Source organism: Scheffersomyces coipomensis (genome assembly GCF_036884675.1).
Source record: "Scheffersomyces coipomensis strain NRRL Y-17651 chromosome Unknown DFJ63scaffold_1, whole genome shotgun sequence".
In the NCBI taxonomy this organism is placed as follows: domain Eukaryota; kingdom Fungi; phylum Ascomycota; class Pichiomycetes; order Serinales; family Debaryomycetaceae; genus Scheffersomyces; species Scheffersomyces coipomensis.
In genome coordinates, this window is record NW_027042892.1 from 2372134 (window position 1) to 2387845 (window position 15712).

General features: G+C 29.0%; 7 protein-coding genes across 7 annotated transcripts; 6 read left to right on the plus strand and 1 right to left on the minus strand. All coding sequences in view use genetic code 12, as the record gives it.

Moving 5' to 3' along the window:
* Positions 1 to 894: 894 nt before the first annotated feature.
* DFJ63DRAFT_311021 (Zn(II)2Cys6 transcription factor domain-containing protein) lies at positions 895 to 2922 on the plus strand (the record flags this gene model as incomplete). Its single annotated transcript, XM_064905682.1, has 1 exon — positions 895 to 2922. The coding sequence occupies one exon, from the start codon at positions 895 to 897 to the stop codon at positions 2920 to 2922; it is 2028 nt and encodes a 675-aa protein (XP_064765217.1).
* Positions 2923 to 3238: 316 nt separating this feature from the next.
* DFJ63DRAFT_35630 (uncharacterized protein) lies at positions 3239 to 5284 on the plus strand. Its single transcript, XM_064908793.1, has one exon. It carries the CDS (start codon positions 3555 to 3557, stop codon positions 5124 to 5126), a length of 1572 nt encoding a protein of 523 aa, XP_064765218.1. The 5' UTR covers positions 3239 to 3554; the 3' UTR covers positions 5127 to 5284.
* A 212-nt stretch (positions 5285 to 5496) lies between these two features.
* Positions 5497 to 7278, plus strand: DFJ63DRAFT_333341 (uncharacterized protein; the record flags this gene model as incomplete). Its single annotated transcript, XM_064907840.1, has 2 exons — positions 5497 to 5595; positions 5776 to 7278. The coding sequence occupies 2 exons, from the start codon at positions 5497 to 5499 to the stop codon at positions 7276 to 7278; spliced, it is 1602 nt and encodes a 533-aa protein (XP_064765219.1).
* Positions 7279 to 8207: 929 nt separating this feature from the next.
* On the minus strand, positions 8208 to 8519 carry DFJ63DRAFT_311024 (uncharacterized protein; the record flags this gene model as incomplete). The annotated part of the gene is made up of 1 exon (XM_064905683.1): positions 8208 to 8519. One exon carries the CDS (start codon positions 8517 to 8519, stop codon positions 8208 to 8210), a length of 312 nt encoding a protein of 103 aa, XP_064765220.1.
* A 778-nt stretch (positions 8520 to 9297) lies between these two features.
* On the plus strand, positions 9298 to 10860 carry DFJ63DRAFT_311025 (uncharacterized protein; the record flags this gene model as incomplete). Its single annotated transcript, XM_064905684.1, has 1 exon — positions 9298 to 10860. One exon carries the CDS (start codon positions 9298 to 9300, stop codon positions 10858 to 10860), a length of 1563 nt encoding a protein of 520 aa, XP_064765221.1.
* Positions 10861 to 11355: 495 nt separating this feature from the next.
* On the plus strand, positions 11356 to 13743 carry DFJ63DRAFT_311026 (Zn(II)2Cys6 transcription factor domain-containing protein; the record flags this gene model as incomplete). The annotated part of the gene is made up of 1 exon (XM_064905685.1): positions 11356 to 13743. The coding sequence occupies one exon, from the start codon at positions 11356 to 11358 to the stop codon at positions 13741 to 13743; it is 2388 nt and encodes a 795-aa protein (XP_064765222.1).
* Positions 13744 to 15155: 1412 nt separating this feature from the next.
* Positions 15156 to 15581, plus strand: DFJ63DRAFT_311027 (uncharacterized protein; the record flags this gene model as incomplete). Its single annotated transcript, XM_064905686.1, has 1 exon — positions 15156 to 15581. The coding sequence occupies one exon, from the start codon at positions 15156 to 15158 to the stop codon at positions 15579 to 15581; it is 426 nt and encodes a 141-aa protein (XP_064765223.1).
* Positions 15582 to 15712: the final 131 nt, after the last annotated feature.

Consider the following 15712-nt stretch of genomic DNA (forward strand, 5'->3'; position numbering starts at 1 on the left):
AAGATTTTGCGGGTTAGACTCAAAAAAAGCGACAATTTTTCTAAAACTGATTTTTTTTTTGTCTTTTATCTATTTTTGTCTGTCTGACCGATTCTCACCCACAATCAGTCAGTTTTAAATTGAAATTGATAATGGCTAATTAGATTCAGACAAAAGTCAAATTTGAACTCAATTGATATAAGGTGAATAGGATGGTTCTAAGCAAGTCTATAGGAACAGATTAGTTCTAATTCGTAATTATTCTTTATAACAGTAACAAGATCAAATGTAATCAACAAGAGAAAGAAGGAAAGTGATAAGTAAAATGAAAAAATTTGTATACCTCCTCCTTATTCTTCTCTTCATCATCTACGTTATTTTTATTTTTTGATTTCTTATCAGTCGAAAAACGGAGAATCATATTTTTTTCGGTGACGAGCACACGACTTTTGATAAATGACGATTTGTCATTTGCTTATGTAATAAATTGTCTCTTTTCGTTCCTGATAAAGACAAATCATATTTTGTGCGACATTCCAAATTTAAGGTCAGATCAGATTTTGTTTCCCCTAATTTACGAACATCCCTCAATTTCAATTTACGAAAAATTAAACAATAAATAAATAAATTGAAGATACGAAAAGGATTAGAAATTAATTTCATTCCCCCCACACACATGTTTGATTATTAATTATTTTTAAAATCATTCGTTATCAGAGAAGTGGTTAAGGAGAATTAGCCACAAAATCAATTTGGGTTAAAAAATTGGTTTCCTGTGACAAATATATAGTCCTGTTTCCATTAAACTTCTAAAATTAAAATTGGCTATAAAAAGGATCAAAAATAGAATCATCAAATCGGTTTTTCACAGGTATCACCAATTATTCACTTACATATCTTGAAAGAATCTTTAATATGAATCCAGAAATAGAATACACAGAAATAGAAAAAACAGAACTAGCAAATTATGGAGTATGTCTGAATTGTAAAAAGTCTAAACTAGGGTGTGATAGAGCAGTACCCTGTGAAAGATGTGCCCATCTCAAAATTGATTGTGTATACCTTCCCATTGGCCGTAGTGGTCGAAAAACTCAAACAAGTCTTAATATCGATGAACTCAACGACAAAAAGCAAACTACATATAGGCCAACTAGAAACAGTATTACAGAGAACTTACGCCTAATTTTAGATAAACAGAACATAAGATTATTGATTGAATCATGGACAGTTCCATCAGCTATTGAGGAATTGAATACATTAATGGAAAATTTAGAGAACGGACCAGATGGGGAATCTATTGATGCCAATGTTGAATTAGAAGATACAATTGAAGATTATCGCTATTATTCAGAATATTTATCAAAACTATTAGTCCTATTAAGTCTAAGTTTAATCGTTACAGAAATTCTTATCAAGCTTAAAAAATTACATCTGGAAAAATTTGTAGCGAAGTCTAGAAATGGAACTGATGCTGAACAGAATGCTGAACAGAATAATGAAGCACAACTAAAACAAAAGGCACGAAAATCACTGGATGATAATAATCTCGAATGGAAAAACGAAATTAACTATATCACAAATGTTAAGGGACCTCCCGCATTAAAGAATTTCAAATCGTTATGTCTTATTGCGTGTTCAAAGATATTTCATTATATTGATATTGATTTGCTTGTCCCCTCTGTAATTAAAGGACCGAATTCAGACATTTATAATCCAGATCACAATAAGCTTAATTATAATCTTTCATTGAGTTCATTACAACTTTGTAATTATTTTCACATTTTGAATTTAGATACTAAGGCAATTACAAGTAAAAACTTATTGAGAACTGTGAAAGTTTCTTTTTCAATTTTCAAATCAGCTGAAGCTGAATTGAATAAAGCTAACGGGTTGAAAGGATCTCATTTTGGTAACGAAGCTCAAGGGTATCAGAAGGTATTGTATTTAAGTAAAAGCATTTCCTATTTTAGATTAGTGGATTATAATCAATCTTCAGACAAATTATCAGCACTATATGAACATATATATATGTTTGAAAGTTATTACGTGACATTTTCGTCTTTTAATTACAATTTACATCTATTTCAAAATAATGATATTATAGCCCAGTTACGATTAACTGGATATCTGGGTAGTGCAAATTCAGGAAGGTTATTTCAAATGTTTGGCATGTTGGTCAATTCTGATTTGGTTAAACTTTGTGGACATACAAGTTTCATAGATGATTGGAAATTAAATGAGTTAAACAATCTTGATTTTAATCAAATACAATTAGAAGAGCTAAACTATTTTGACTCTAATCAAATGGAAGTAGAAAAGTTAAATAATCTTGACTTTAATCAAATGAGTTTAGAAGATTTAGAAGATTACGTTGCTCAAATACAATTGCCGAAAGAAAAAATGTTTGGAGAATATTCTGATCACCGGCCATTCTGGCCTTTATTTCTTGAAATAAATGAGATTCCAAAAGACGAATCAGAATTTCCAGTTTTTGAAATTGTACGTTGCTTGCTTCTTTTCAAGATATCATTAGCTACTCCGCCTCATGTTTCCAATTTATGGTCATTAGCATATTACTTAGTTTCAAGTTTGAATGAACTTTTAGAGAACTTCAAAACCGAAATTTCCAAAATCATGATATCTAATTTTCAATTAGTACCTCATTTAGTGCATTTAGAGAAGAATGCGTTAATACTTCACCATATTAATCATTTTCCGGAGTTAATTGATCAAATTATAAAGTTTGAAAAGAATATAGAGAGGCATAAAACGTTTTCTAATAACGTTATAAATTTATACAAAGATATGACATTTTTCCCATTGTATGTGCAATATGTGAACCCCAAAGATGCAGTTCTTGTTAAACATCTAAGTAACGTCCAAAATGGAGTTGTCACAGTCAACAATAATCACCAAGTGGGTTTTACAAACGCTATGGTCTAATAATGATATTGAGTATTGAATAACCTTTAGTGCTAGTTTTTTATATAGGAAATAAAACCAGGAAATAAAAACACGCGCAAAATATCAAGACCCACCTGTAAGCCAAAAGTAAAACAATTAGAATTTATAAGATGTGTATTTAAAGTTATGTTATTGAGAAGTGAGAATGATAGCGACTTTAAAAATAAAGGTTTATTAGAATCAATGAATTATCATCTTGGACCTTATAAAGATTGTTTTCTATTATTCTTTTTAAAATATCAGTCACTTCTGTTACAATAAGAATATATACATATGCTGAAATTGAAATTTAACTAGTTTTAGTGGTAAAATTATATTCAGATTTCAGAAACTCCTGTCTTTTAAAGTTTGTATAGTAGTCTAGATTAGAAAATCTGAAAATATACAAGAGCTTACTGGTAGCGTAAGAGGGGTAAGGGTAAAATATTGGTCCTCATTAATTAATTTGTGCCCCACCCCCTTAATTGAAATGTCGCACAAATTATCTAAATTTAGATTTAAAGTTTCTAATTTTACTACCCTCATTTAGATAAGAAATGACTATTTTAAAACTATATTAGAATCATTTTTATGTTATCCTGAAATATTTACATACAAGAATCACCTTGAAAATGAGTGATATAGAAAGCATGGAAGACAGTTTTCTGGACAATGATTTAGAAGAAGATCAACCCCTGACCAATGAAAGAAACGAACTGAGAATTAAGTATCTTAAACAGATAAATGATATCAAATACAGACCAACATTTACTAATCTCAAAAGGAATATTAGTTTAATTTCTACTAATCCAAACATAAGAGAATTAGTAGAACCATTTACCGTTCCATCACTTATTTCAGAATTACCTGCGTTATTAGAGCGTCTAGAGAAAGGGCCAAATGATAAGGATATTGATTCGAAAATGGATATTCTAGAATTAATTGAAGAGTATCGTTACAATTCACTGTATTTATCTGAGCTATTACTCATTCTAACCCTTAACTTGATCGTGTCCGAGAATCAATTTAAGTCTTTAACGTTTAGATCTTTTGATATGGTTAAAGAATTTGGAACGGTACTCGAGTTTGCTAAAGAGGGACTTTCAAAGGAGCATTTGAGGGACTTTAACTATTTGTGTCTTGTTGGATGTAGTAGGATATTTTTTCATATTTCCTATAATTCAACTAGATTATCTAATTCTGATGATAAAAATAGTGATGGTGGTAATTTTATGAACAATGGCAAGGGTGATATTATATATTACAATATATCTTTGAGTTCATTACATTTATGTATTCATTACCATGGTTTAAACATTGATAATTGGAAAAAGTTAAATAAACCTGATCCCGGTTATAAACATAGCAAGGATGAAGCTCAAAAGGCTCTTTATTTCAATAAGAGTGTAGACAATTTTCAGTTAATTAGTCATAATAATGAGTCTTTAAAACCTAAGGTGTTAGAATTGTTTAAGCAATTATTCACATTTGAAAGATATTTCCTTCTATTTTCTTCAGTCCTTTATAGATTTTCTAATTTTAGACATCATGGAAATATAACTCATTTGGAATTGAATGGTTCAGATTATACATCTAATCTAAATCCTACTGCTACAGATAATGTTTCACAAAAATTATTTCAATTATTTCTCATGTTCGAAAGAATTGATAATTTTTATGAAGATGGAACAAAGAGACCATTTCAATGCTTCACTTTAGTATGCAATGAAATTCGCCTAATAGATTCTGATGATGATTATGATGATGATTTGAGTTTTTATAAAGAATGTTTTCTTAAATTCCAAAATATTACAAGTGGACCAACTAATTCAAAACTTATGGTGTTTGACATCGTGAAGAATCTATTGCTTTTCAGGATATTAATGTCCTTATACAGAATAGATGAAGAAGACATTGTTGAAGAAGAATATATACGGTTGAATGCTCATTTACTACGTTATATCAAATCATCGCCAAGTGGTAATACAAAGTTAATGTTTGTAAATTTTCAAATTTACACTTACCTAGAGAGATTTTATGATGCAAGTTCATTGTTTTCTGATTCAAATGAATTTCATTTACTTTTTGATGCTTTATATGAGTATTTCCATGCAGGAGACTTCATCCAATTGGCTCATAGTAAATTTAAAGATAGGTATGATAAATTGAAGCATAAAACCCAAATATCATCACAAGAAGAATAAATTAATAGTATGAATGTACATTTTTGATTTTATGTAAATACTTTTATATCTTAAATATATATGTTTATTAACTTGAAATGTCAAACCATATCTATACACAATATTTTAATGATTAACAGAAATACAATTTTTTATCTAAATTATTATATTTCCAAATTGTAAAAGTTAGTAGTGTATATTAGCCACCCCTTAAAATTTTTACTCGATATATAAATAAGCTAAACTTAGATCTCAACACTCCTTGATTCAATTATTTTCATGTTTCAATATTTAAACTTGAAACATAATAAATTATTCCTGGTAATAGAAAAAAAGAATGTCTAATTTTGATTCTAATAACGATCAAAACTATGTTGAGTGGTTGATGAATATGGCATTTGAAGATTATTCCAATCTTGAAAATGCTTTAAGTGGTGTTATTACACCTACATACATGCCTACCTACAATATTAACAACTTACTTGAACAAGTTCCAATTGACCAACTAACCTTCAACACAAATCAGCCTGTTGTCAAAAAACCTCTTGAAGTTGCTTGTACCATGTGCCGTAAGCGAAGGATAAAGTGTTCAAAAGAAGATCCCTGCCTGTATTGTGCTAAGAAAACTTTAATATGCATCTACGAGGACAAAAAGAAATCAGGGCGAAAGAAAACTACAACAACTGATCAAATTAACATTGGAAATGAGGTTACTTACAAACCAACTCTTGAAAACCTTAAAAAGAACATTGAATTAATCAACGTGCCAATTATAAGAGATTTGGTTCAACCTTTAACAATCAGATCACTATTTGAAGTAAATGATAATAATCTTTCGTGGTTGTTTTCATTAAGTGACGATATGTTTAAAGATGAGTCCAGTATGACAATCGAGTTGAAAAGAGCCCTTAATAATCACGGTAACGATTCATTATTTTTATCCCAAATGTTAATTATTATCACTATAAACGTAATTGTTATTCAAATACTTATCAAATTAAAACAATTGTGTTTCGATCAGGAACAAGCTGGTATTAATATAGGATATACTAAGGATGAACTCCAAAAGCAGAATTTCACTCAATTTATGGAACTATGTATAGTTGAATGCAATGAAATATTTTCCTTTTTGGAGTTGAATTCATTATCATCAATAACAGTCAAAGGCAAACATCCAATCTACTTTAATCAATATTATAACTTATCATTAGCATCATTACATCTTTGTAACTATTATCATAGCTTGAATTTAACCAAGATAATAAATCAAGATGGAATCTATTGGGAAAGTAAAGCTGAAATAAATCAAGCGATTTTAAATTTGAATAAAAGTATTAATTTTTTCCACTTGTTAGAGAATAATGATTCTGACATTTTCTTAAAAGAACTATTAAAAAGCTTGTATTCTAAAGAAAGATATTTATTGATATTTTCATCTTTCAGTAATAGTTTAAAAATGTCCTTCTATCTGTTTACACCTAAATTGAATTTCGAATATTGTGATGCTAACACTGAAGAGAAATTGTTGCGTTTATTCTGTCTATTCGATCAATTTGGTTATCATCATGAAAGAGGGAATTTTAAATTTGAAGACTTTTTTAACAAACTTCTTTATAATACCAGATTTGACAAAGTTTTAGCATACAAAAGTGAAGATGACCAACTATATAAAGAATTAATCAAGCATTTAGAATTATGGAAACCTACTAATGGAATAAATGCAGAGAAGTTTCAAGTATTCGAAATTTTATCAAACATTTTACAAGTTAAGTTTCTCTTACTATATCCCAAGACTATCGAAACTACAAGAGAAGTATTGTCATCCAGATTACATGATTTAAATATTCATTTAGGTTCCCCAAACGATTATGTTTCTAGAGTCATGATTTCAAATTATCAATTATTGCCTCAATTAGTGCACATTTTAAAAATTGCATTACATGCTAACAATGATAATTTAGATCCTTATCTAACAAGTGAAATTGAAACATTTAATAAATCTCTAAAACCTCACTTTCCATCGTTTGATAATATCCAACAATTGTATAATTCTGATGAATTGCTCAAACAAGCTTATGAAAAATTAATGAATGCAAGGAATCCGAAAAAGAGACCCAATAACGAAAATAATACAGGGCACGAACCTGGAAGTTCAAAAAGAAGAGAAAGGTAAAAGGTTAGAACAGACAGAATAATTTACCAGTACCTTGAAATTTATATTTCTATTAGATGTTTTTGGAAGCCTTTTTGGTTTAAATGGTTAAAGTTATATACCATATCAAGTTCGATATCCTTCGCAAGATAAATTAAGTTTTGTAAGTATACTGATTTTCCATCTCTACAAATGAAAAATTGCTTTTCCTGATAAGAATGTTCATAAATATATGTATTTTGATTCATTTCGGATATTTAATTACCTAGATACAGCTCTAAGGATACTAAAGAATCTTTAAAATTGAGAATTTTAGAGTTTTGGTTTATGTTAATTCTCTGAAAGCTACGGTTGTCAACAAATTATTGAATAAAACGATTATTAAGAATTATGACAGTATCCTTTAGATATTCAATGTTTGCTTTCTCTTTCTTAAAATATGTTTCTTTAAATATTCTCTACTCTACCATAAAAACAAAATTAAACTATTTATAGACAGCTATATGACTAAAACGTAGAGAGAACTTGAAATTAAAACTAAATCGAAATCTAATTAATTTAGATATTTGATTGAACAGACCATATTAGTTCCCAGACTCTAAATAAACATAACACATTAACTTGTATCTAGTGTATTGTTAATATACCCTATATTATCACTACAAAAATAGACCTGTCTTTAACTTTGTAAAAGTGTTTGTATCAACTCTCTGAACTTTATTTTCAAAATCATTTAATGATTAACTATGTTCAACTGGCTACCAAATCAGTGGTTTATTGATTATTTAGTAGCGTTGACTTAGGAATCTATTTGTCAAAAGGGCCCATAAACGGTCTAATGTCCATTGGCTAACTTACTTTAGAACTGAAACCGTAAATTCAATTGAATTGTACTGGTATTAATTGAAATTATAGGACTTAATTCTTTATACCAGTCATACTCTTGGCGGTCATTCTCTAAAATTTAATATCATGATTCTAGTTTTTGAAAAGTCATTATCAAATTCATTTATTCTCACATATCCTACCTCTACAAACTGAACTACCATCAATAGATGAGGAAATAATTGAAAACTTGAAATCAACACTTTAGCAACGTCACTGTGACTTAACTCTAAATAATAATTTAAATTCTTAACTAATGCAGATAGTTGTTCATTTATAGGTTCTTCTCGAAAAATCATAAATATTTTAATCAAAAATAAATCTCTGACAATTTCAAATAATTGGAATTTGGGGATTTTAGTGTCTGCTGATATCATAATAATTTACTTCGGCTATTGTAATAGATATTCTGAAGTTTTGTCTTTAGGTAATCTAAGACGTGGTTTTAGTTCTTGTGGATTGATGTAGGAGAAAGGACTCTCTCCATTATCTTCAAACTTATTATTTCAAATTAACCTCCATGAGTATCTTGGAGAGTACATTTTGAAACTAAAGATTTTATTCTTGTTCTGTCTACGTTTAAGAGAATAATAAAACGGGGGTATATAGTTTTAGAATTTACTAATGCCATATAGACTAATACTTTGAAATTTTCCAAATTTACGAAATATTGCACATAAGATATTTTTAACCATTTAAAGTGTAATTAATTTCAAGAAGAAAGTGATTGATTACATCTTTAAAACTAATAATTCTTATCTTTTGTGTGGTAGATGAAACCCCATTTCGAAATCATCCAAATCAATTTTATTACAAACAAGATGTTGAATTGTACAAATATTATTTTTAATCAAAGGGATAAGATCCCCTATTTCGATGTGAATGCTAAAAATATTTATTAACAAATATCGGATGTTCTTTAGCCGGAGCATCTGGTCTAATTATAATCTGTAGTGCGCAGTTGCAACATTTCTTTCGTAAATTTATTTGCCCATTTCCCCCCAACAAGAATGTCGTGCTAAGTGACATAATAGCAAAAAAAAACCTCAAATGGATTTGGTATATAACGATAAATTTCTTAAAAAACTAAATTTAAATAAATAAATAAATTCACTTTTTTCATATTATTATTGTTTTGTTGTTAGATTCCATAAAATGAGTTTACGTTCGTATATGTTAAATGCATTGGATGGAATAGTTGATGGTTTACTGGAACGAATAATAAATAGTGTACATGATGCAACACTTCATCATGCATTAAATAGAACACTTCATATTGCAGATCCCGTTAATATCAAATCATCAATAAATAGCAGTTCCAGTGCTCTGAATATAAAGGAGTATCTACCGACTCCAGAATTTCTTAGAGAAAATATTGACCCAATTTCCGATGACTTCGTTCAGTCATTAACTGTTAGTTCACTTCTTAAAGAGAAGGATAAATTAAAGCAAGTGTTAAGTGTTGGCCCAGATAGTGTGAAAATTAAAGGAGATGAACATCTAAAAGATTTGCTTATTCGGTATCGTTATGACTCGTTATATTTATCTCAAGTCTTGTTAGTCCTAACTTTCAATATGATTATCATAATATGTGAGATAAAAAAAAAGACAAATAGAATTCATTGTAGTAAGCGTCGTTCACTTGATGAGTTAAAAAAATTTAATGCATCATGTCTTGTTGAATGCAGCGATATATTTTCATTTATATCAATAAATTCCTTCCTTGACTTGAGAAACGAAGAGGAAGAAGAAGAAGATGATGATATTGAAAGCATTGATGATAATGAAGTATATTTCCATCATAGAGCTTTAAACGATGAATGTCTGGATAATCTGTCGAGTGACTATGAAATATTTTACAATCTATCATTGAGTTCGTTACATTTATGTAACTATTTTCATGCTCTTGATGACAACGATGTGCCAGACTATTCAATACCAGAAGGAGAACGTTCGTGCAATAGCGAGCTGAAAGGTCTCAAAGTTTTTAATTTGAATAGGAGTATATCTAATTTCAATTTAATTGAATGTCATGATAACGCTTTCTCTCCCAAGATTCTGGAATTATTCGAGAAGTTGTTCATATGTGAAAGACTTTTCCTTTTACTACCATCAAATCATTATGATTTGTATGAATTTAGGGTAAACGGACCAATAGCTTATTTAGATCTCCCAAAAGACTCACATAGGAGAGAGACTTCTTATGAATCAGAAGAATTGTTTCGGTTGTTTGTTGAGTTTGAAAAAGTTTTGATACACGATACATCTGAAGTAAATATAGGCTTTTTCGAAGGATTTTGCAATTTAAAGGTAAACGACTTAGCAAATCGGTTTGAAACTGGGAGTAGCCTGAAATATAGTGCATTCCGAGATAGAGTAAACCAAATTTCCAATCATGATTTCAACTCAAGCTTCATGTTTATGGGTATTGTAAGGCAATTATTGTTATTTAAATTATTATCCTATTTTGGGTTGGATAGAGAAACTTACGATGTAGAAATTTATAAAATAGTTGAAGGTTTGAATTCCCAATTAAAAGACAAGAAACATGAGGTTATAATAGTGGCGATATCAAATTTTCAGCTTCAGGGGTATTTAAAGGCGGTACAAGATGTAGTAAATAGAGATGTAGAGGGACTGGATCTAAATCTTGATATGGAGCTGACAGGAAAAGAATTTGTTACGGCTGTTTCCTGTTATCTTGATGGTAGAAATTAAAATTATTTTCAATATTATGAGAATTAAAATTGAACTGTGTGAAGTCAATGGGTTACTAATATACTTTATAAGCTTGATTTAAATAAGATGTCCTAGATTTAGTCGAAAAGGCAAAGATAATATTGTCTTTGAAATAATTCTTTTTATAGAAAACAATTTTAGTCTAATATTTCACTTATATTTCTAAATATAAATCTGTTTATTCGTTCTGTTTCTAACTTTAGAAATCAAAAATAAATGTTAAAGTAAAATAATAAAAGCTTTAAATATACCCCTTATATGAGACGACTTTGAAACTGCGACATTCGATAAGTTTATAAGTTTTCATGATAGCTTACGAATTAGATTAATAAATAATATTCGATAATAGATAACAGTAAATCCCTCAAATTGTAGTATATATACAAAATTTTCAATATATATTAAGTTTGGACATTTCCTTTTACTTATTTTAACTTGATTTTAAACAATCATTTTAATTTGAACCAAATAATAATGGAATACCAAGATGACTACTTAACACCCACAGATCCAAATGTGTTGGCTTCAGGATATGGAGGTAACGATGGAACAACTGTTTCAGATAGTACCAACGGCGATGTTCATTCATCGATGGACTTAACTCCATCAACTTCTTCTGTAATTAGCAGGAATGATAATCTTGTTAAACAAAGTAGTCCGAATACTGTAAATGAAGTACCTATTAAGAAGAACAAGAAAGCCTGCGACCGATGTCGAGATAAAAAAACAAAATGTGAGATGATAGGAAAAAGTTGTACCAAATGTAAGGATCAGCAATGCCTCTTTACAACAGAACACAGACAGCCGGGCAATAGGAAAAGAAATAGAGAAATTCTTAACGATTCAAAATTTAAACCATCCTTAGAAATTCTCAAAACTCATATTGAATTAATTAAGAAATCAACTATAAGAACTTTGGTTCAACCGTTAACTGTTAAATCTATACTACCTATTGAAAATAGTATTTCTTTTACTGATAAAATATTTGAAAATTTAGCAAATGATATGGAAAGAAAACTAGAAGATGTAATCAAAAAGCATGAAGTAGATATATTAATTTTATCTAGGGTATTAGTCATTATTTCACTTAATTTACTTGTTACTGTTAATCTAATTAAATTACAAAAGGTAAAGTTACCAGCCGATATTAATTTAGAAAAAAGTAGTGGCGAACTTGAAGACTTTAATTTTTGGTGTCTTGATGGGTGTACTACAATATTGCTGAAATATGGAATGGTTCAATCCAAAACCGTAAGTGAGATTCAATCCAATGATGACCATCCAGTTTTAAGCAACGTTGATTACAATTTCGCATTAGGCGCTTTGCATCTTTGCATGTATTTTCATAGTTTCGATCCAAACAATAAAATCGAACGAAATGGAAATGTATTACGATTTGGCCATCGAGAAAATAATAAACTAATTCGGACGTACTTGGATATGAGTATCTCCAATTTCAGTCAATTAACAGACAAAAATAAGTATTTTTCAGAATTATTTGAAAGAATATTTACTATTGAAAGATGCATATTAATAATTTCACCATTTAATTATAAGAAGAACGATTGTTGTGTCACATTCAAACTTCAATCTAAAGAAGTTCCTAATAATAACGTAGATGATCATTCTAAAATGTTATTCAGATTATTCTGTATATTGGATGAAATTGATCGAGAAATGAGTGGTGTGAATCAAAATACTTTTTTGAATACCCTTTGCCACGAAACTAGTTTCACAAAATATATTTTGCTTTTTGAAGATAATCAAATCTATAACGAAATAATTGGGAAAATAAATGATAAATTGAACAATGAAGCTGAAACAGGGCCAAATCCATTTGAAATTATTCGCCACGTCTTGTATATTAAATTGCTCTTATTATATCCTATGACATTCAAAAATCTGGTGGAAGAATTATTATCAAGATTAACTACTTTGATTGATCATTTAAATCATTTTGAAAGTAATAGCCTTAAAATATCACTTTCAAATTATCGATTAATTCCTAATTTGGTACATATAATGAAGATTGCCTTATATTTGAAAGAGTTGATGTCTACATTAAATAAAGAATTCCATTCTAACGAGTTGGTACTTCAACCAAACATAGATTTTAATTTAGAGACATGGATGTTGAAATTGAATGATGGGTTAAATTCAAATGAACGCATACTTACACAAAGTTTTTCATTAAATTTAAATCAGTTGATATCTGCACTAAATATTACATTTCACTCACAAGAACTGGAACTCTCACGAGATATTGAATTACATGTAAATATGTTGATATCAACTTTAAATCAAAGATTACGTTCAAATGAATCAGAAAGTACACAAAATATTGAATCGCATTTAAATAATTTGAGAAATACATTAACGCGTGTATTACCTTCAAATGAATCAACAAATTCACAAAATATTGAATCACATTTAAATAATTTGAGAAATGGATTCTTAAACAAAGAGACATTTATATTAGTTATCAAACCACTTTTAAATGATTTGGTATCTACGTTAAATGGTTTGGAACTTGAACCAAATATTGAATTACACTTAAACCAATTAATATCTACGATTAATATCTCATTACATTCGGAAAGTTTCCAACTTATAAGTAATGTTTTATTAAATCTAGATCAGTTGAAATCTACTTTACATATTGCATTAGATTCAAATAATTTGATATCTACATCTAAAGCTTTAGAATTGTTGATCAATACTTTGAGCAAGTCCCTAGCAAATCATTTTGACTTATGTAATTATATTGAAAGATTATATTCGACTGATGAGTTACTTAAAGCAAGATATCTGAATAATGCACGAAAACAAAGATCTTCACGCAACCAAGAACAACAAGGATAATATGATCAAGTGTACTAGGAATATAGAGAAGAATTGGGAAATACTCTTTTCAAAAATACTTTCTAGGGAGTGTTATATTACATGTATTTAGGGATAGATCACGGATCATAACTGCAAATAAGTTTAATGTAAACAGGACTTGATGATGGAACTAACTCAAGAGATATTGAAAGAATTAGACTGGAGGGAATACTATACATCTTTCAGCATACAATATTGGGAATAGTATCTTAGATATCCTCTAAACAAAGTTCACACAATTACTAAGTTCTTTTAGTCGTTTTGGATGAAATAAATTTGCATTAGTTTATCAAACCCAAGTCAGGATAGCACTTTTCACAAATCTGTTATAACTGTAGAAGATTTTACTATATGAAATTCATTTATGATATACTAATGTTAAAATTGATTTCATTATGGAGAGAAAAGAACAAATAAGTACATTATTAAGAGTAAATAAATTCATAGTAGATCAAATGATAAATAAATATAATTATTTTATAAATACAAATAATCCTGTGACCTTTCATGGTAGCGTCCGGTTATCAATGACGAATTAAATTACACGCCCCTTAATAATTTAATTTAATTCTTATCTGCGCCCCTGCATAATAAACCAAAAGAATTTGTGCAACTTTTTATTTTTAGATTATGAGCTAAAATTAGAAATCTCTTATCGATCACTTCAAGAGCCCAAAAATTATAATTTAACCCCTTCTTTTCAAATATGAAGTAAAATTTACTATGATACTTACTCTACTTTTTAGATACTTAATAAATGCTGGAAAAAAATATGGTAAAAATATATAGTGAAAATCTCCGCAATGGTGGTGGATTGTTAGAGTTTTATTATAATATGGGTAATGTTGTATGTATGTTAATTGTCTTAGTTACCACCTAATAACGATTCATATATCTGAAATAGGGGAAAATCTGTAGTTCATATGGTATTTAATTTAGCAAATTTTTACTTTTATCGAGGAAATTCTAATAATTATTAAGCTTTGAGAGGCCGCAATTAGGCATAAAAAGTAGAAACACAAAGTTGGTAAAAGTCCGAACTTGATCCCTTAACTGCCCGTGACGCATATGTAGTTGTCAGAAATACATTTTCAAAGAATAGTACAAGTTGGAAAACGTAATAACGACTATTGTCAACAACTCGTAATACTACGGATACATAGATAATACATTGAAGAATTACAATAAATGATTCTGGTATTGCATTAAAAAGGCATAATGTATTCCCCGAAACTTTTATATTTGTCCACATATAAAACATTAAATATGCTATTTATTATTACCCCTTAAATTTTAGCAATTATTTTTCAAATCTTCTATAAATATCCATCAATTAGTAAATAATTTTTTCATCTTTTTGTCATTTTCTTTTTATTCTTATTTAGTACCAAATGATTCCGCCTAAAGATACTACAGCTGGTAACTCCTCTCTTTATACTGCTACTGAAGGTAGTTCTAGTCAATCATGGGATTCATATGAACGTGTTAGTATAGCCATAAATGTTAACACACCTCCTGATTCAGCCGAAAATAAGGATAAAAATGTTAGAATGCTTTACGCAAGTCAAAATTGTATTTCAAAAAAAATTAGATGTTCTAAGTATATTCCTTGCGAACAGTGTACAGCAAAGAACTTAGTTTGCAACTACAAGTCTGATAGCATTAAAAGGATATCTAAATTCAATCCCCCAAGACTGGATAAGGTTAGAATTACTCCCAAAGAAAAGTCCAATGTGAGCATTGATGTTGATACTGATGTTGAACTAATTTCAAGGACCACTAATACAAGAGATAACTTATACAACCGTTTAATTTAGATTGGGTCAAATAAGATTCCGCTTTGCAAAACTAATAATGTTTGATTGTTTAAACTTTGGTTAAGAAACATAGCTCCTGCTTTGGTGTTCTCTCAAATATGTATGTTAACGTTATATCGTCTGCTTTAGAA